General features: G+C 48.2%; 1 protein-coding gene across 2 annotated transcripts in view; it reads right to left on the minus strand.

The window, feature by feature from the left end:
* Window positions 1–384: 384 nt before the first annotated feature.
* The window catches only part of LOC138964303 (Fanconi anemia group D2 protein-like), a 73,114-nt gene continuing 52,678 nt past the window's right edge, over window positions 385–20,820 (minus strand). For both annotated transcript variants that reach the window (XM_070336218.1, XM_070336219.1), the window contains exons 38-42: window positions 6,519–6,629; window positions 5,995–6,144; window positions 5,202–5,348; window positions 4,461–4,574; window positions 385–3,041 (exon numbers count right to left, since the gene is read on the minus strand). In XM_070336218.1, coding sequence (XP_070192319.1) covers window positions 2,955–3,041; window positions 4,461–4,574; window positions 5,202–5,348; window positions 5,995–6,144; window positions 6,519–6,629 — 609 coding nt within the window. In that variant the 3' untranslated portion in view covers window positions 385–2,954. The remainder of the gene's footprint in view (window positions 3,042–4,460; window positions 4,575–5,201; window positions 5,349–5,994; window positions 6,145–6,518; window positions 6,630–20,820) is intronic.

Raw genomic sequence — 20,820 nt, forward strand, 5'->3', positions numbered from 1 at the left:
TCCTCGGAAACACAAATCCAAAGCCACGATGGTTCCACACATCAAACAATCAGCCTGATTGGCTTTTACTTTGACAATCCACGTTTCACATGAAAGCTCAAACCCATTCACCACCTCGAGTTATTGCATGGGGAACATGATATTTATTTACCAGGTGTTTGTGAATGAAAACTCGTGAAAATGATGACAATATTAGTTGTCGTTAGATGTGACTGTGATATCCACATTTATCAGTCACAATGTGGAGAAAGGTGGAACCACATCAGATCGAGGCATAATTTTTTTAGTTAACATTCTTCTCTTCTAGTGTGTAAAGCTCAATTTTTGTTGGACTTAGCAAGACCACACTCACAAGAGGACACGAAACATTATATTTTACGAATGTATTCGTGTAGATGTATTAATTACACATTAAACAGTAACAATAACCACTGCAAACTACACATTTGTGAACAACTAAAAATATCCTCTCATAACATGCTGTGTACTTTGAAAAACAAAACAAAAAACCAAATGGCACATTTAAAAACAAATTGTAGTTTTCATTCCATCTTTCTGAAATGGTTGTACAATAATGACAAACTGGTGGTTAAAACTATAAGCATTATTTTTGTGTATGTTATAACTTTAATTTAAAGGACACCATGAACAAAGGTAACCAATGAAAACAATCTAAATCAAATACAGCTTGATGTACTTCATCATAAAGAAAAATAACTACCATTCCCTTCAACAAGAACAAAAGAGACAGTCTTGCAAAGATTTCAGTCTCTTTTCTGTACAATATATTGTGCCAATTCTTTCAACCGAAAGGCATAATATTCAACACAAAAGCACATCAACAAATTAATCAAAATTAAGCTTGCTTACAGTAGTATCCTAGCAACCCAGACATGGTGACGGAAGTGCTTGATACTGCATTAGACTCAAACAAAATACAGTACTCCTCGGATAAGGTGACCCCCCTTGGGACCAAAAAAAATCGTGATCTTATCCGAGGGACACGTTAACCGATCCTCGGATAAGATCAATTTCAGTAGAAAAAATTGATCTTATCCGAGGAGATCAGAGTTTACTTTGAGGCCTCATAAAAGACTTCCCGCCAATTGAAAGTCAATGACGTAATAATGGGCAGATCCAGAGAGAGACACACACTGACATACATACTGACACTGACACAGAGACCATCAGCTGCATTAGAGAGAGAGAGAGAGAGAGAGAGAGAGAGAGAGGGAGGAGATGAGGTAAGACAGACAGACGGAGAGTTAAAAAGAGGGAGATCGAGAGAGAGAGAGTAGGGGGGGGGGGGAGAAATTGAAAGGAAGAGAGAGAGAGAGAGAGAGAGAGAGAGAGAGAGAGAGAGAGATGGCCAGAGGGGCAAAGATAGAGAGAAAGAGAGAGAGGAGAGGGGTCGGAGACTGAGAGTGAGAGAGAGACAGACAGACCAGACAGAAACAGAGACCATGAGAGAAGAGAGAGAGTGGGAACGAGAGAGAGAGAGAGAGAGAGCTTCCAAATATCTCAAATCTTCAACAATGTCTTTTATTTTGGCCTAAAATTGGCACTACTCAAATATCGCTTATGGCATTCATTACAACATGAGGTCAATTTTAGCCTCATGCACCTCTGCAGAAGGGGAGCGGGCACACTGCAGTTACATCTGTCATCATCCACGGGTCTCACTCTGTCAAAGTGGTTTCCGTTGGCAATTTTGATTGGTTCAGCGACTTTTTTGGCGGGAACTATTTTCCAAGTTTTATTTGCGAAAGATTTCCTCATCCTCATCCTCTTTGGGGTAAAACAATCGGGCCAAATAATCTGATGAGGTTTACATTTGTGCGTCACTTCTCTTTTGACGTCATATGGAGGAAAAAAAACTCTGTCAAGGCCGCAAAATTGGGAGATTTTTTTCCGTTTTAGTTTCGCTTGATCTTAAGCGGTAATCTTCTGCATTTAGAGACCAGAACGGGGGTCACCTAAAAAGAGGTGTTCCCGTATCCGAGGTCATGCTAAGTGAGGTTTTCTTAGTCATACAAAGAAGGCTTTATGTCGGGACCAACACCCTGATTGATGTTATCAGAGGTGTGACCTTAAACGGTAGTGACGTTAACCGGGGAGTACTGTACTGCTAAAAACTATGTTAACTGGCATACGGATATTTGATGACAAACTTATCAGCACTTTCTAAGTACATGTACATAAAACTACTTCTTCTTCTTCTTCTTCAGCGTTCCAGAATTTTCTGGTTACGTGTGAGCTCGTTTGTCCATTTGGGTTCCCCACACTATACTCTGAGAGCATAGTCAGCTCACTCCGCTTTCGTTGAGTAGGCATGCTGGGTATTTTCGTGTTTCCATAACCCACCGAACTCCGACATGGATTACAGGATCTTTTCCGTGCGCACTTGGTCTTGTGCTTGCGTGTACACACGAAGGGGGTTAAGTCACTAGCAGGTCTGCACATAAGTTGACCTGGGAGATCGGAAAAATCTCCACTCTTAACCCACCAGGCGGCAGCGACCGGGATTCGAACTCACGACCTCCCGATTAGGAGGCCGACGTCTTACCACCACGCCACTGCGCCCGTCATAAAACTAGTGACATGAAGGTATGCCCACAATGATCCAAGGGTATGTGTGAGAGACAAAGCAAAAGAGAGAAAGATAGAGAGAGAAAAGTGTAGGGGGAATGTGTGTGTGTGTGTGCGTGTGCGTGCAAGCGCCTGTTGTAGGACAAAAGCATGTGCACACAGTGGCACGCAAGAAATATTTTTTTCTGGTAAACATGCATAGTCACTGCAATAAAACCGTACCAGCTTATTTACAAAAACGTAAGAGCATAAAACAAATCATTGCAGTGATATGGGAGAAACATTTTTCTCTCGTTAATATGCATACAGCATAGTCACCGCAACAAAAACTTACCAGCTTATTTAGAATAAAACTATGAAAGAAATCAGTAGTTGTCACTGATGGATCCATCTCCTCCAGAATCGTCTGAACTCTCCTTTGCTGTTGTGTCTTTCTCTGTCGTGTCCATCTCCTGCAGGACACAATTATTTTGCTCTCATTCACTCTGATCACTATCTTCACTTCATACGTATGTGCTGCAAGTAAAGCTCTTAATTAAGCGTGAACATTTTGAATAAAACAATTTCTAAAATCCACACACTTTCCCACACCTTCTTTAAAAACTTTCCCAATCTGAAAAAGGCTTCCAATTCCCAAATTGTGTGAAATGCATCAAGACCCAAATACGTAACAATTCACTGGATCAAAAAAGGACGGGCGCTGTGGCGGGGTGGTAAGACGTCGGCCTCTTAATCGGAAGGTCGAGGGTTCGAATCCCGGTCGCGGCCGCCTGGTGGGTTAAGTGTGGAGATTTTTCCGATCTCCCAGGTCAACTTATGTGCAGACCTGCTAGTGGCTTATCCCCCTTCGTGTGTACACGCAAGCACAAGACCAAGTGCGCACGGAAAAGATCCTGTAATCCATGTCAGAGTTCGGTGGGTTATAGAAACACGAAAATATCCAGCATGCTTCCTCCGAAAGCGGCGTATGGCTGCCTTAATGGCGGGGTAAAAACGGCCATACACGTAATATTCCACTCGTGTAAAAAACACGAGTGTACGTGGGAGTTTCAGCCCAAGAACGCAGAAGAAGAAGACTGGATCAAAACACAAAGGGAAGCAATCGCTCTACATATAGACAGCATTATGCAGCAGTCTACTCGCACCTGAGAGAATAAAAAAAAGTATTGAAACAAGGGGTGCATGTGGCTATAGCAGCTATGCCGGAAGCCAGAATTCTTGCATTTTGATGGGTGTTCGGGCAGACAGTGTGATTGAAGAAAATACAGATCTGAAGCAATCATCTAGGAAAGTTCAGGCACAGCTTTTGGACACAACTAAACGGGCGCAATGGCCTAGTGGACAAGACGCCGACCTTACTAGCGAAAGGTAGTGGGTTCGAATCCCGGCCGCACCTTGTGGGTTATGGGTGGAAATTTTTACGATCTCCCAGGTCAACTTATGTGCAGACCTGCTAGTGCCTTATCCCCCTTCGTGTGTACACGCAAGCACAAGACCAAGTGCGCACGGAAAAGATCCTGTAATCCATGTCAGAGTTTGGTGGGTTATAGAAACACGAAAATACCAAGCATACATCCCCCGAAAGCGGTGTATGGCTGCCTGAATGGCGGGGTAAAAACGGTCATGCACGTAAAAACCCACTCATGCAAAAACATGAGTGAACGTGGGAGTTTCAGCCCATGAACGATGAAGAAGAATTGAGAGAATAAACAAGCATTGAAATCAGGGGTGCATGTGGCCATAGCAGCTAGCCAGAATTTCTGCATTTTGATGGGTGTTCTGGCCTGAAGAAAATACAGATCGGAAGCAAGAGTCAAGAAAAGTTCAGGCAGAGTTTTTGGACCAAATGACAAAGTGATTCTCATCCTCACCACTTCACTGTCATCGTCATCATCAGGCATGGTCTCCTCTTCGTCTTCGTTGTTGGTGGTGGCCGACGTCTCGCTCTGAGCCTGGCTGGCCGACTGTGACAGGATCTCCTCTCCCTGTGACAAAAAGTTCACATAAGACTATCTATGTTTTAGTAAAAAAAAGTCGTCACAGGTTATTGAAGGGTTGGTGGCAAGTCATAACTCGGAGAGAGGGGTAAAGTAGAGAAAAGAAATAGTAAGATAAAGAGTAAACAAGTTGCGTGAAGCGAAAAAACATTGTCAATCTGAAACTAAAAGATCAACACTAAAAAAACAGCAAACACCAAGACTACATGTACTAAGGCTTCGCTAGCCGAAACACTAAGACTGAAACGAGTCCAGCTTGTCTCCGCGAAGCATATGAACGTAGTGCGTGATTAACCTATTTTCTTTAACTGTGAGTACATTTTCAGAGTAAACATGGCATATCTTTAAATTTTGGGATTCAAGAAATGATAAAGAATAAGATAAAATCATTTTTGGATCGATAACTAAAATTTTAATTTTAAATTAGAATTTTGAGATTTTTTTATGACCAAACTTATCAATTATTTTGTAAGCTTCCAAGCTGAAATGCACTCCCATAGTTCGGGCTTTGTCGATTTCTTGTATGTTAGCCTCACTTTATCGAAGTGGCATAACTCTGTCATGGTCAATAAAAAACAAAAACTGACAGCGTTATTTCCGGGAATCAATTATCACCTTGAGAGTTTTGTTCTTGAGGTTGCCCATCCAGAATGCTCTCTGACAGTTGTTGACAGACAGCATCTGTTTGACTCTCAGCACCAGTCTCTCCAGCGCTCGCTTCAGTACCGGCACCTGGTTGATCTGGCTCACGTCTTGTGTCCTCTGCACACACACACGTAAACAGAATAACACTGATGATGATGGAGTCTCCCTTCAGTGTGGCGGATGAGTGGTGAACAATTCTTGTTTGCCTGACCAGCACCGGGAAAGTTTTATTTCATTTTCATAACTTTATTGTCCCAATGCTGGGAAATTCGGGTCGCTGCCTCCCAGTGGAAAGCTAGCAGCAACAGAGTCACGCTACCCAGGTGTCAGCATGTTTAGGTATAATCAGCCACCTGCACTTATGGTAGAATGACCGAGGTCTTTTACACGCCACTGTGTTGACACGAGGGTGGGACATGGATACCTTCTGAGTCTGCACATAAAGTTGACTCGTGTCCGTCCCCGCCTGGGTTCGAACCCGTGACCTTAGGATCACAAGTCCAGTGCTCTACCATCTGAACTACCCGGTCCCCTGATGATGATGGAGTCTCCCTTCGGCAAACAGTTCCAAAAACAGATAGACTGCTAACATTCCAAAATTCAGAATAAAAAGCACAAGCATGGAAAATTATTGGAACGTTTGATTAATGAAAAAACAAAACCTTACAATCACGGTACTTCGACCCAGTGGTCTTTGAACTGACCACACACAAAAAACAAAACACAAAATTCAAAGAAAAAAAAAATTAAAAAAATGCTTTACCTTTGCATGGCTACACATGTTCTGCAGTGTGCGAGTGCTCTGCTGCAGGGAACGTAGCAGTGACTGAACGTCAGCGCTGTGAGAGGTAAAGGTCGCGTCCAACACTGGCATGCCCCGCAGCAAAAACACATCTATCAACTGCCGCCCGTACTGGAACAGTAATAATCAAAACAGAGTTTACGTTCAAGATAAAAGTGACGCTGTGCTGAGATGTGACTACATTCAGAAACAAAATCTGTGAGAACACAGATCTGTACCCTATATACACAGAAACTTACATGCACGCTCAGACAATAATACGAGTACACACATACAAGGTACACAAACAACAGTCTAAGTTGTCATTTTTCTTGGACTAATAAGTCAACGGAGATCTTCAAAAGTGAGGAAAAAAAATGTATATGTAGACAGATGTCGCTCAAACGACAGTCTAAATCACAGAAAGAAAGGCCTACCCTCCCCCTTCCCCCACCATCAATAATGAAACAAAAATACAGCCCGGAACTGTGTGAACTGTTTCTTACCTTCATGCAAGCACCAATGCCAGCTCTACTGTTGAACTCTTTCACCATCCCCACTGCCATGAAGAGAATTCGCACAGCAACGCTCCAGCTCAGCAAGCGTTCCTCCTGCACCTGCAAGTAATAAAATTAACATAATGAACAAGCAGTTAATAAATTTTAAAAACTCCTGCAACTGTGAGTGCAGCTGCCCAAACTTGGAAGCTTACATGCATCAAACCTTTTCACATGTGGGAACCCAGTACATCTAGCAAAACGCCCATGTCATTCTGGATCATTGATAGACCCCGATATGGACCTTACAAAGTAAAACTATATTACGACCCCTCATTGTAACGACTGCATGTTGGTTACATCAGACCTGTGCACATCTACGATTTTTCCGTAATTGCTCCGATTTTATATGCAGAATACGGAAGTACGGATTTTCGATTAAAATTCCGAAATTCCGGTGTTTTTACAATTATTTTATTTTTTTAACTTTTTTCTGTTTTAAGATGTTTTGAACCTTCCCGTTACGCTAAAAAGACGCTTTCTGATTTACCGGAAGTGTGCGTTTTCTCAAAAGTCGTTGACGCTTCGGCTTGTCAGTTTAGTACCGTTCCTTGCGGCAGGCAACTTGTGAAACTTTCAACATGGGAAAGAAAAAAAGAGTGGGAGATTCAGATAGTGGACAGGGGCCACCAAAGAAGAAACAAGAAGGGCAAAGCCCATACGACTCACATGCTTTACACATTTTTCCTACCAAAATACATGTGACCCTGACCCAAGGTCAAGGTCATCCAAGGTCATGCAACACAAAGCTGTTAATTCAAGACACAGGAAGTACAATGGTGCTTATTGGCTCTTTCTACCATGAGATATGGTCACTTTTAGTGGTTCACTACCTTATTTTGGTCACATTTTATAAGGGTCAAAGTGACCTTGACCTTGATCATATGTGACCAAATGTGTCTCATGATGAAAGCATAACATGTGCCCCACATAATTTTTAAGTTTGAAACAGTTATCTTCCATAGTTCAGGGTCAAGGTCACTTCAAAATATGTATACAATCCAACTTTGAAGAGCTCCTGTGACCTTGACGCAAGGTAAACCAAACTGGTATCAAATGATGGGGCTTACTTTGCCCTATATATCATATATAGGTGAGGTATTCAATCTCAAAAACTTCAGAGAAAATGGGAAAAATGTTAAAAATAGCTGTTTTTTAGGCAACATTTATGGCCCCTGCGACCTTGACCTTGAAGCAAGGTCAAGATGCTATGTATGTTTTTTGGGGCCTTGTCATCATACACCATCTTGCCAAATTTGGTACTGATAGACTGAATAGTGTCCAAGAAATATCCAACGTTAAAGTTTTCCGGACGGACGGACGTCCGGACGGACGACTCGGGTGAGTACATAGACTCACTTTTGCTTCGCATGTGAGTCAAAAAACGGCTCAACAGTGCTGAGGAAACGCGAGGCTGCTGTGAAAAAAGCTGCTGCCGAAAAAGCTGCTGGCAAATAGTCCAGTGATGAGCTCGAGTGAATGACGAGACCAAAGACAATAGCATGAGACTCACTGTGGTGTTGATGTTTCACCTTGGCTTGTTATTAAATAGTAATTCCCATTCTACTGCGTCGTTTCAGTTTTTGTGCTTTGTGAGCAGAATGATGTCTTGAACTGTCGTTACGGCTTACTACTGAAACATTTTTAAAACTACTGAAATTTGGTTGGTTTCTTGAACTGTCGTTACGGCTTACTACTGTGTCACGTTTCAATATATCACTCAAGGTGATTATGAACCGGTTAATTACTACTAATTAACTAACCACACCACGATCCACTCTCGCAGGCATACAATTAAATAGAGTCAACAAAAGTATAAGTTTCAGACGCCTGTTTATGTATAAACTCTCCACCTCCCTCGAGCCTTCACTCAAAATATGTTCCTTTTACGTTCTCAACACGTAAAAAACCAGTGTTCACTGACAAAATGCCAGTACTATGTAGAAAATTATAGTAACACGCTGAACCCGTGTAAATACAGTCGAAATGAGAATGTTCTGTTCGAAAAGCTCTAGTTCGTGCAGGTGTCACACACCCCACGTTGTCACTACTCCAATGAAATCATAGATACGAAAAGACAACGGTGGTCAACGGGGTGCGTACGACATGGTGCACTTAGCTTTATCTCTGCTGCTGCTGCTTAGCCGGTATGCTGGTTAGTCGGTTCGCTGGTTAGCCGGTCCGCTGGTTAGCCGGTCTCCTGGTTAGCCGGTCTCCTGGTTAGCGTAGCCTCAACAGTTCCCGCCAGAGTCAGCCGTGCCGATGTTACGGGAACGTAACGAACGAACGAAACGAACGAACGAAGGAAGGCTGCAAACAGAAAGCATCGGTGCACTAAACATGTCAGCTACCCCTCACCCACCACCTTAAAACATGTCATCTTTAAATATCTCATCGAGCACGTGGGCCTGCACAAAACTGACTTTTTACAACAACAAAACAGCCATTTTCCGTCCTTCTCTCCCTATCTGCAAAAACCATATACAGATTAGTATTTTAGCGTCACAGAGAGTAAATTATGCGCTAACCTGGAAAGAACAACAGAGAGTATTTCATTCCACAACACAGACTCATCAACAGCGTTAAATAATGATTTATTACCTCAAAAGCCTATGATTGTAACTCTCAATGGAAGCAAAGTCCGCCTCCTCCCTGGAACAGTCTCTGTTCGTCAACAGTGACCCAAAACGTCCAGAACCCCTTGTCGAATCCTTATGCGAAAGCCATCGCCGACGAAGGAAATGTGACGACTTGTCCTCAGCAAAATACGTGGCAGAGGAAAGGAATAACTTGTGGAAGTTCCCCTAGAGTGCCGAATATGATACTCGGTGAAAAACCATCATACTCTAGTAACTGTGTGTTAGGTCCTTCCCCTTCTGCCGCTGGGTGTCAAGTGTGTCGTCCTTGAGTCTCTGACAGACCACCTAGCCAAATACACGTGACTGACCTTGTCACCAAACCAGTCCAGCTATACACAGTTTTGCCTCCCCAAGCAGGAAAAAGACACGAGAAACTCAATCCCTGAAAATCCCGTGCGCGCTGTCAGCGAAAAAAACCGTCAGCCCTATGACAGCAGAAACCTGCACTGTGAAGCTCGTGCGTTTCAAAACATCCGTGCTCGGGAGCACTGTCAGCAAAAACTCTGCTGTGTCCAATATCACGCACAGGCGCTTTCTATCATACATTGACCCAGAACAGGCACTCCACTGAGTGACGCTTTCTTGGTCTCTGTCACCCGATCGTGACACACCTCCCCTCTTCAAGACGAAACCTCGGTTTCGCTCACAGTCATGTTCTCCTCTACAGCCCGAGAGAGAAAGTCAGCTCCAACATTGTTGGCGCCCGGAATGACGCGTACCGTGAATTGGTACGGTTGGAGAATCAACGCCCAGCGCATAAGTCTGGCGTTTGCCAACCTTGCAACCTGAAGATATTGCAGAGGTTGATGGTCCGTCTCCAGACAGAAAGGTCGTCCGTACAGGTACGCTTCGAACTTCTGGATGCCCCAGACAATGGCGAGACACTCGCGTTCAACCGTTGCATACGCTGCCTCGGCCGAGGTCAGCTTACGGCTGGCGAAGCAAACAGGGTGCAAAAACCCCTCTGTCTCCTGAAGCAACACTGCCCCAAGTCCCTTCCCTGAAGCGTCTGTCCTCAGCACGAAGTCCTTGTTCAGGTCTGGTAGTCGGAGAATAGGCTGACTGGTGAGTCGCCTCTTCAGGGTGTTGAATGCGGAGCTACATTCCTCAGTCCACACTACAACGGTCGGTTGTAGTTTCTTGGTAAGGTTGGTCAGTGGTAGAGCGATTTCGGCAAAGAGCGGGATGAAGCGTCTATAGAAGCTGGCTAGGCCCAGGAAAGACCTGACTTCTTTCTTCGTGCGCGGTGGCTCCGCCTCCCGAATCTTCTGGATCTTGTCGTCCTCTGGAACGAGCAATCCCTCGCCGACAACATGACCCAGGAAAGACAATTCCCGGAATCCCAAGTAGCACTTGGACGGTTTAGCTCCCAGATTTCCGTCCTTCAACCTTCCGAACACGTCGCGCAGGGCGTCGAGATGTTCAGCCCATGTCTCTGTCGCGATCAGCACATCGTCGATGAAACTGCTGATGTCCTCGCGCTTCAATGGTTCCAAAAGTTTCCTCATCATGCGAGTGAAGACGGCACCTGCATTCTGTAGACCAAAAGGCATGACTGTCCACTGGAACTGGCCGAATGGAGTGGTAAATGCAGTCTTTGGGCGGTCTTCCTCGGCAACTGGGATTTGCCAGTATCCCTTGGTGAGGTCCAGTTTGGAAAAGTACTTGGCCTTGGCCAAGTGACTGAAGAGGTAGTCCACATCAGGCATGGGTTCCGCGTCAAACGCCGTAATCTTGTTCAGCTTCCGGTAGTCAACACAGAACCTGACGCGTCCATCCTTCTTCTTTACAAGCACAATTGGTGAACTGTAGGGAGAGTTCGCTGGCTCGATGACGCCCAACTTCGTCATGTCGGCGATTTCCTTCCTGACCACCTCCTTCTGGGCATGAGGCATGGGATACTGCTTCGTCCTCACTGGCTGTTTCTCCAGCAAGTCGAAGGTAAACTCCTCTAGATGCGTCTGAAGTGGTATGTCTGTAAGGACCCGTGCTGCATCCTTCAGGATCTCTTGCAGGTCCGCCTGCTGGTCGTCCCCAAGATCAGGTGAGATGTGCACGTCCGTGAGATCCTCACTAGCCTCCAGCGGACAAACTGGTACCCGTCCTCCTCCCTGTTCTTCCGTTGTCTCGTCCATCACGACAGCAACTGCTTCTGTCACTTTGTCCTTTTCCCCGTAGGCAGTCCTCTCTATGTAGGCGCGCAGCAGGTTGGCGTGGTACAGGCGTGCTTTCCCGTTCATGACGATCCTGTAGTCGTTTTGGCCCACTTTCGCTGTCACCTCAAAAGGTCCTTGCCACTGCAGTTGTAGCTTGTTGTGTTTGACAGGTAGAAGTAGCAACACCCGTTCTCCAATCTTGAAGCTGCGCGGCCGTGCCTTGCGGTCGAATCCTCGCGCGTAACGCTGTGCTGCTCTTCCCAGGTTCTCTTGAGCCAATTTGCAGGTCTCTTCAATCCTGTTCCTGAGTTCTACGATGTAGGTCGCTGTCGTCTGCACCTCCTCGTCAGCTTCTTCGTCTGTCCAAGCCTGACGCAGGATAGCCATGGGACCGCGTACCTGTCTGCCGTACAACAGCTCGAATGGGGAAAAACCCAAGCTCTCCTGAGGAACCTCGCGGTATGCAAAAAGCAATGCTGGGATGTACCTGTCCCACGTGCGTGGTTTCTCCTGAGCTAGTTTCCTCAGCATGGTCTTCAAGGTGCCATTGAACCTTTCCACCAGTCCGTTGCACTGAGCATGGTAAGGAGTGGTGAAGTGCTGCTCCAGTGATAGCAGTCGTGCTGCCTCCGCCATCACTCCTCCCGTGAACTGCGTGCCTCTGTCGGTGAGTACCTCTGATGGAATTCCCAGCCGGGACCACATAGTAACCAGAGCCTCAGCTACTCGCGTGGCTTCAATCGATTTCAGAGGGATCGCCTCTGGGTATCGAGTAGCGTAGTCCACCATGGTCAAAATGTATCTGTTTCCGTCCTCAGACGCAGGCAAGATGGGCCCGATGATGTCCACTGCCACCCGACGAAAGGGTTCGTCGATGAGCGGCATCTTCTCTAAGGGGACCTTCCTCACCCTTCCTTTGGCAACCACCTTCTGGCACTTATCGCAGGACGCACAGAAACGTCGGACATCCGTGCAGATGCCTGGCCAGTAAAAGTGGCGCCAGACACGATCCGTGGTCTTCTTGGTACCAAGATGACCTCCCAGAATCGAGTCGTGTGCCGTTGCCATGACACCCTCGCGAAACTCGCGAGGCACGACAACCTGTTTGAATGTACCTTCTTGGTTGCTGAACTCACGGTAGAGCAACTTCTTGTCCCTGAGGAACTTTGACCTCCCATGCTTCCCGCTCAGCTTCACCTTCCCCGACTTCGCGTGCTCCCGAGGAGTAGCTAAGGTCGGGTCAGAATCCTGAGCCTTCGCGAGAAGCGCGGGGGTCACGTTCCCCAGGGCAGCTCGTGCAGCAGGTAGGGGTTTGAGAGGTTTGTCCTCTCGCTCCGCCTGTGCCCGCGTGAGCACTGAAATGACGTCGGGAGACCGATAAACGGGAACCTCCCTGGTGACGCCGTCCACAAACTGAACCCGGTTTCCAATGAGCAGGTCGCATGGAGGATCGTCCATGACGACGGCCACAATGGTCCCCGTGAACAACGGGGTTACGACCTTGATCACTGCCGTGTTCAAGTCGTAAGCGTGAGATGCCTCGGCCATTCTCACCCTGATGCTGTCTCCTGTGTAGGCCATAGCTGGAACTAGACTCGCCCGAACCACTATCATGTCTGCCCCTGTGTCCCGCAGACCTTCGCCCTTCACTCCGTTAACGTAGACGTTGCAGTGGGGCTGGAAATGTTTCCTGGAGCACGGAACGCAGAGTTGTGGGATGGTGCATGAGCTCGTGACGTCCCTGAACTCCTCACTGCCAACGAAGTGAACGCCCTTCTGGTCAGCCTGTCTCTTGTGGCAGTCCTTCTTCACGTGGCCCCGCTTGTTGCAGTAGTAACACTGGATGTCAGTTCTGGAACTCGATCCCTTGTGTCCCTGATCGTCCTTCCCGTCCTTGGGTCCTGAAGAACCCGAATTTCCCGTTTTTCCTGGCCGTGAGCCTGAAGATTTGCCGGAGATCGCCTGGGCGTCCTCGTGCACTCTGATCCAGTCGGCTGCCTCCTGAGTAGTCTTGGGCTGGTGCTCCTGCACGAAGGTCACCACCTCAGGTCGCAGGCTGGACATCAGTTGTTCCATGACTATGAGGTCGGCAAGGTCGTTGACGGTCCAGTCCTTTTCGGCCATCTCCACCCAGCGCCGCAGGTAGAGGTTAAGGCGTGCCACAAACTGATGACTCAGCTCGCCGCTCAGTCTCTTGCTGTTACGCAGACGTCGTCTGTAGGCTTCAGCAGTCAGGTTAAAGCGCTGGAGTAACGCCTTCTTAAGTGCCTGATAGTCTCTCGCCTCGTCGTCCTCCAAAGCGTTGTAGAGCTGCAATGCGCGTCCCTTTAAGCAGGTGCTAAGGCGGCTAGCCCACGTGGCCTCTTCCCACTTCTGGTCAGATGCAATGCGCTCAAACCGGCGTAAAAAGTCGTCGAGCTCGTCCTTGTCATCGTCGAACGTCGGCAGTCTCGTACGGTCGGCAACAAATGTCGGCGCGCTAGCCTGAGTAAGCGTACCCTTCTCTGCCTGTAGCTTAGCTAGTTCTAGCTGGAGTTCGCGATCCGCCTGTTTGTCCTGTCTGTCACGTTCGGCCTGTCGTTCGGCCTGTCGTTCCCTTTCTTGTCTGTCACGTTCATCTTTCTCTTTCTTTTCTTGTCTGTCTCGTTCATCTTTCTCTTTCTTTTCTTGTCTGTCTCGTTCATCTTTCTCTTTCCGTTCTTGTCTGTCACGTTCGTCTTGTCGTTCCTGTCTCTCACGTTCGTCTTTCTCTTTCTTGTCCTGTCTGTCCCGTTCGGCCTGTCGTTCTTGTCTGTCAAGCTCTTCTTTTCTCGTCTGTCGCTCTATGTCTTCCTTACGTTCTAACTCCTTGCGCTTAAGCAAACTACGCGCTCTAACGCGTGCGTCTCGCTCTGTCTGTTCCTCACTGCCAGGAGTCTCGAAAGTTATTCTCCTCGTCGGAGATCCCCCTGTAGCCATGGTTAGTTTAGCAAAGCTTTATCACAAAAGTAAGTCTAACGCAGCTATAGCTAGAACACGCGGTGATGAAAGCGGTAGATACAAAAATCCAGCAACCGGAAAATGCAGAAGAAAAATCCAAACGGTGTAGAACAAAACGCGTGGCCTACTTTATGGCTGCTTTTTGCGGTGAAACAAAGTGTTTCCCACAGCCGTGGCCTACTTTATCGGCTGCTTTTTGCGGTGAGACAGAGTGTCTCCCACAGCCTTGGTTAGGACAGAAGTCCTCGGACCCTTCCCCCCCAAAATTCCAACAAAGTCAAAATATGGAGAAAAATCCAAGTAAAACAAGACTATAGAAATGTAACCTGTTACAGAATGCAAACAACAATGTAGAGAAAACTGAGTAAAACGAATAACAAATCCGCTAACCCCGCTCAGCTCTCTGCAACGGAAAACTCTGAACGTACAACAACAAAGATTCACAAACAAAGGAAAGGGAGGTAATCACAGTTAGCGCATACAATAACTCACAAATTACAATTTACATTTCCTGCAAGATGTGAATCGCTTAAGGTGTGGTATATGATCAAAACTATACAAAAAAGGGTAGCACCAAGCAGAAAATAAGTCGAGCACTGACGAGATTATCTGCTCTTAGTTCTCCTTAATTGGTGGGTCTTTATCAGTTGGAAATTAACTGAGTAAATCCCGGCTTGGCCCCCACGTGTCACGTTTCAATATATCACTCAAGGTGATTATGAACCGGTTAATTACTACTAATTAACTAACCACACCACGATCCACTCTCGCAGGCATACAATTAAATAGAGTCAACAAAAGTATAAGTTTCAGACGCCTGTTTATGTATAAACTCTCCACCTCCCTCGAGCCTTCACTCAAAATATGTTCCTTTTACGTTCTCAACACGTAAAAAACCAGTGTTCACTGACAAAATGCCAGTACTATGTAGAAAATTATAGTAACACGCTGAACCCGTGTAAATACAGTCGAAATGAGAATGTTCTGTTCGAAAAGCTCTAGTTCGTGCAGGTGTCACACACCCCACGTTGTCACTACTCCAATGAAATCATAGATACGAAAAGACAACGGTGGTCAACGGGGTGCGTACGACATGGTGCACTTAGCTTTATCTCTGCTGCTGCTGCTTAGCCGGTATGCTGGTTAGTCGGTTCGCTGGTTAGCCGGTCCGCTGGTTAGCCGGTCTCCTGGTTAGCCGGTCTCCTGGTTAGCGTAGCCTCAACAGTTCCCGCCAGAGTCAGCCGTGCCGATGTTACGGGAACGTAACGAACGAACGAAACGAACGAACGAAGGAAGGCTGCAAACAGAAAGCATCGGTGCACTAAACATGTCAGCTACCCCTCACCCACCACCTTAAAACATGTCATCTTTAAATATCTCATCGAGCACGTGGGCCTGCACAAAACTGACTTTTTACAACAACAAAACAGCCATTTTCCGTCCTTCTCTCCCTATCTGCAAAAACCATATACAGATTAGTATTTTAGCGTCACAGAGAGTAAATTATGCGCTAACCTGGAAAGAACAACAGAGAGTATTTCATTCCACAACACAGACTCATCAACAGCGTTAAATAATGATTTATTACCTCAAAAGCCTATGATTGTAACTCTCAATGGAAGCAAAGTCCGCCTCCTCCCTGGAACAGTCTCTGTTCGTCAACAGTGACCCAAAACGTCCAGAACCCCTTGTCGAATCCTTATGCGAAAGCCATCGCCGACGAAGGAAATGTGACGACTTGTCCTCAGCAAAATACGTGGCAGAGGAAAGGAATAACTTGTGGAAGTTCCCCTAGAGTGCCGAATATGATACTCGGTGAAAAACCATCATACTCTAGTAACTGTGTGTTAGGTCCTTCCCCTTCTGCCGCTGGGTGTCAAGTGTGTCGTCCTTGAGTCTCTGACAGACCACCTAGCCAAATACACGTGACTGACCTTGTCACCAAACCAGTCCAGCTATACACAGTTTTGCCTCCCCAAGCAGGAAAAAGACACGAGAAACTCAATCCCTGAAAATCCCGTGCGCGCTGTCAGCGAAAAAAACCGTCAGCCCTATGACAGCAGAAACCTGCACTGTGAAGCTCGTGCGTTTCAAAACATCCGTGCTCGGGAGCACTGTCAGCAAAAACTCTGCTGTGTCCAATATCACGCACAGGCGCTTTCTATCATACATTGACCCAGAACAGGCACTCCACTGAGTGACGCTTTCTTGGTCTCTGTCACCCGATCGTGACATACTGAAACATTTTTAAAACTACGGAAATTTGGTTGGTTTACTACTGATGAGCATTTTGAGTGTGCACAGGTCTGTTACATTTTTAAAATCATTAAAAACTGTACACAAAAAAACATCATTGATGGTAATAATCTTAAAGGTACAGTGCAGCTCACAGCCTTCGTTTTGCATTTTTGTTGCAGCTGAGTGCATTTACAGTTCAAAAATCCTCCTATGGTAGTAAAACAAACCCAAAACTACCCAACGACGACATCTGTGAAGCTCGACAGTTTCTTGTTCACGCGAGTGCATAAATTAACCTAGTTATTACGTGGTGTTTGGTCGGAGTTCGATTCAACTTGAGTGATTCCGGCCTTCATTTTGTTTTACACAAACTCATGATGACGTCTGACATAGTTTGCTAGTGACGTGTCTTTTTGTGCATGATGTGGTGATCTACATGATCTAAATTTAGATCCAAAAATAGGTCAAGACCAGCCGGGTCCGAAATTAATTTGTAAAAAAATCACAGTTCTTGACTCTTTGGGTGCAAGTCAATGAAACTTGGTAGTTCTTCTAACAGATAGCTGCCTGAGGTATGACTAAAAGCCCCAGGGGATCCGTGCACCTGGATTTGACAAGTTCAGTACCTTTAAGAAACATGAAGTCTTTGTGTAGAAGAGGCAGTTTCTACAAGTCACATGTTCAAAACTCTCTCATTTTTAATGACTCATAACTCTCCTGTCAATATAACACTTACCTCGACAGTACTATTCTTGCACATTATCTATTATAGGCCGAAAAAATTGGACAAAACGCTGCGTGGGTACAATTATCTCCCATAACCATGCGCCACCGTGGATCCCAAGCACTGTCCGAGTGCTTCCCCCTTACAGGATGTAGGTGGCGCGTCCTCTTTCTTTTTTCGCGCGTGACAGTAGGCTGTGTTTCTGCTGCGCTCCCGGATTATTTTGGATTCTAGAGTCTTCTTTTCTGTGTGGATTACCACCTGTTGGATTTTTGTGTGTTATTCCACTTCTGGCTTGAGGCTACGTTGTTTTTCTTCCAACTTGTGCCTCCGTTGTTGTGTGGCGGACTCGGCGTGCCTACCGTCCTACTTCGTGGTGACCGGTCGTCTGCTTCTCGTTTCGCCTCATTCACTTGAGTATTGACCTAATTTTCTTTGAATTTTGTTAATTCTCGATTTTTTAAGGGTACGTACAGGGCGAGGTAGGATGTCTCGTCCTGTTTTGGGCTCTGGTTCTACGGAACCAGAGTCTGCCGGGGGCAACCCTTCTCCGGGCGCCCAGCGTCATGTTTTGCGCACGGAGAGGGGGACCTTTCGGCGCTCCGACTCTCCCTCCCCAAACGCTTTGCGTTTGCGGCGAGGGAGGGCGGAGAAAGCCTGTTTGAGCAAGCTCAATGCGAGCTTGCTCAAACAGGCTGGGCTTGAACCTGGGACTTCGGGCGGGGCTGCGCCGTCGAAGGTTCGGGGAAGGTCGAGGGGAAAGAAAAAGCTTCTTTCTCCTTCTCCTTCCGTGGAACACGCTTCCCCCCCTTCGACGACGTTGTCCGGCCCTCAGTCTCAGGCTTCAGCTCCTCCCGGTTTCAAGCCTGGGGGGAAGGTTTCCTTCTCCTCCCTGGCTCGAATCCGGGGGCGGGTCGATTCCCAACCCTCTTTGGGGGTTGGTGAATCTGATCTAGGGGCTACGGGAGAGACTCAGGTTTCGACTTCTTTCTTTTCCGGTGCCTCTCCTGTGCCCTCCTCGGTTTCCACCGCTGTGGAAGCCAGGAGGGACACGGGTCCTCCTCTGAACTCCCTCGCTGGGTCGTCTACTGCTGTTTCGACAGTAGTCTCGGACTCATGGGGGGGGAGATCGGAGGAGATGACGGGGTCTATGAATTCCCTCCCCGCTGGGGTTGGGATGCGAATTGACCCCGTTCAGGGCGGTCCTGTGGGGGCAGGGGTTTCAGGCTTCGTGCCTACGACCACTGCTACTACGGTTCCCTCTGACGTCCGTGTGACTGGTGGCTGTCCCTCTATGAAACGCTCCGGCCGACTAGTTACTGGACGTGGAGGTGTTCGACAGAACGTGGTACTTCTGTCGAATGGTCAGGGCGACGGGAACATTGTTTCTGTTGCTCAGACCGACACCTCCGACCGGACCGTCTTGACCCCACGCCATTCCTTAGCGTCTGGTGTTCGGGTGACGGATGGTCCGGACCAAGGGTCCGGAACGGTCCAGGCTTACGGGTCGGGATCGAACCGGACCCACGGGTCCCGACTGGACTTGACCTCCGGGTTTGGTCCGGACGGGACCCATGGTACGGGACCGTACCGGACCTTAGGGTCCGGTGCGGGACAGTACCTCTGGCCCTTGCCGGACCCCCGGACCTACGGGTCCGGATGGTACGGTACGGGACCAGTGGTCCGGTCGGGACCGGACCACCCGACCACCTCTGTTGGTCCGGGTGGTCTGGCACCGAACCGGAACACACCGGACCTACGGGTCCGGATGGTACGGTACCGGACGGGACCGGACCACCCGACCACCTCTGTTGGTCCGGGTGGTCTGGCACCGAACCGGAACACACCGGACCACCGGACCTACGGGTCCGGATGGTACGGTGTTTCCACGTCCGGACCGAACCACCCGAACACTTTTGTGGGTACGGATGGTTCTGTGCCGAACGGGACCTCCGGATGGTACGGGACCGGACCGGACCACCGGACCGGACCGGAACACCCGACCGGACCGGATCGGCACCCCCGACCGGACCGGACCATTTCTTTTCTGATCAGACCCGATGGGTCCCTGTTCAGTCTATAAATGGCGGGGGTTCGTTGGCTGGACTGACCCAACAGTCGCAGGGTTTTTGTTGTTCTCTCCCTTCGGCTGCTGGAGACGTTTCGTCTTTGGGGCAGGGGTCTTCGCGGCCTCTTGCTTCAGTGGGCGTTTCGTCACAGCCTACTTCATCACTTTCGGCTCCTCCCCCTCAAGCTTCCTACACTCCTGCTGTTGAGGAGTTGTCGGGAAGTGAAGAGGAGAGTGAGTCAGAGGACGATGGGGAGGAGGATCAGGGTCGCCCTGAGGTTAACACTGATCCTCTACCCTTGCCGGTTTCTGATGGAACTTCCGAAGCTATGCTTCGTACTTTCCAACAGTACATGACAGACATCACGCGGCGTCTTGACGCCACGGATGCCTCTCTTAAGCGTCTGTCGTCTAGTGTTCCCAACCCTTCGGTTGACACACAGGACGTGGACCCGGAGTCTGAGGACGAGAGGCAGGAGGCTCTCCCTCGCACAGCTAGAAGGACGTTTGAACAGTTTCAGGACGTCCTTCCCTCCGACGCCCTCTCGTCCTTGGAGTCCGCTTCGGCCCGGGCGCGGGAGGCACACGCCGCGTCTGCCGGCGGCTCGTTTTATGAACGATCCGGCCGCCGGCAATTCGCGTTCCACCCTAGTCTTAGTGCCACGGTGGAAGCGGCAGCACATCGCCTGAGGAGTACAGATTCACGTGCGAACGCGACCTATGTTCCTCGGGAGGACGCGGATTCAGTGCCGTGCTTTCCTTCGGGAGGCGCACCTCCACTGTTTCCTCGTGTCCAATCTGTTTCGTCCCTCCCTTTTCCCTTTGACTCTCGAACTCTCCCTTTCCAGACTTCGAGTGTTCAGGGTGGGGCTGACGGTGATGTGTTCGTTGGGGAGGTGCCTTCGGTCAAGAAGGTGGAACTGAGCTCTGCTTCGTTCCACAATCTTGAGGCCACCGTTTCTTCCATTGTCGAGGCCCAATCACAGGCCTCGACATGGATGAGCACGCTGTCCACACTGTTGGACCCTCCCGATCGGGCAGAGTCCGATTCCACTCGGGTCCTTGACACGGTTCGAGTGGATCGGGCTTTGCATGCCGTGCGATCGTGCGTGACGACTGCGGCAGAATTGGCCATTGGAACACGGGTCCACTTGTTGGCCCTGTTCCGTGATCATTTTCTGGCTACTTCTTTAGTGCCTCCGGATATGAGGAAGAGTCTGAGGAACACGTTTCCTCAGCCTTCTTCCCTCTTTCATCCGGGCACTGTCCGTTCTGTGGTGGAGTCCACACGCCAGAGGAACACTGATTCTCTGATGGTTGGCCTCGCTGCTTCGGCGACGTCGGCGGGGAGTAAGAGAAGTGCTACAGTCACCTCCAGCTCCCAGCCTCAGAAGAAGAAGAAGAAGAAGCCAGTTTCACTGCCTCCTTCTTCCTCCTCTCAGGCGCC

This window comes from Littorina saxatilis, linkage group LG4, assembly GCF_037325665.1.
Source record: "Littorina saxatilis isolate snail1 linkage group LG4, US_GU_Lsax_2.0, whole genome shotgun sequence".
Taxonomy (NCBI): Eukaryota; Metazoa; Mollusca; class Gastropoda; order Littorinimorpha; family Littorinidae; genus Littorina; species Littorina saxatilis.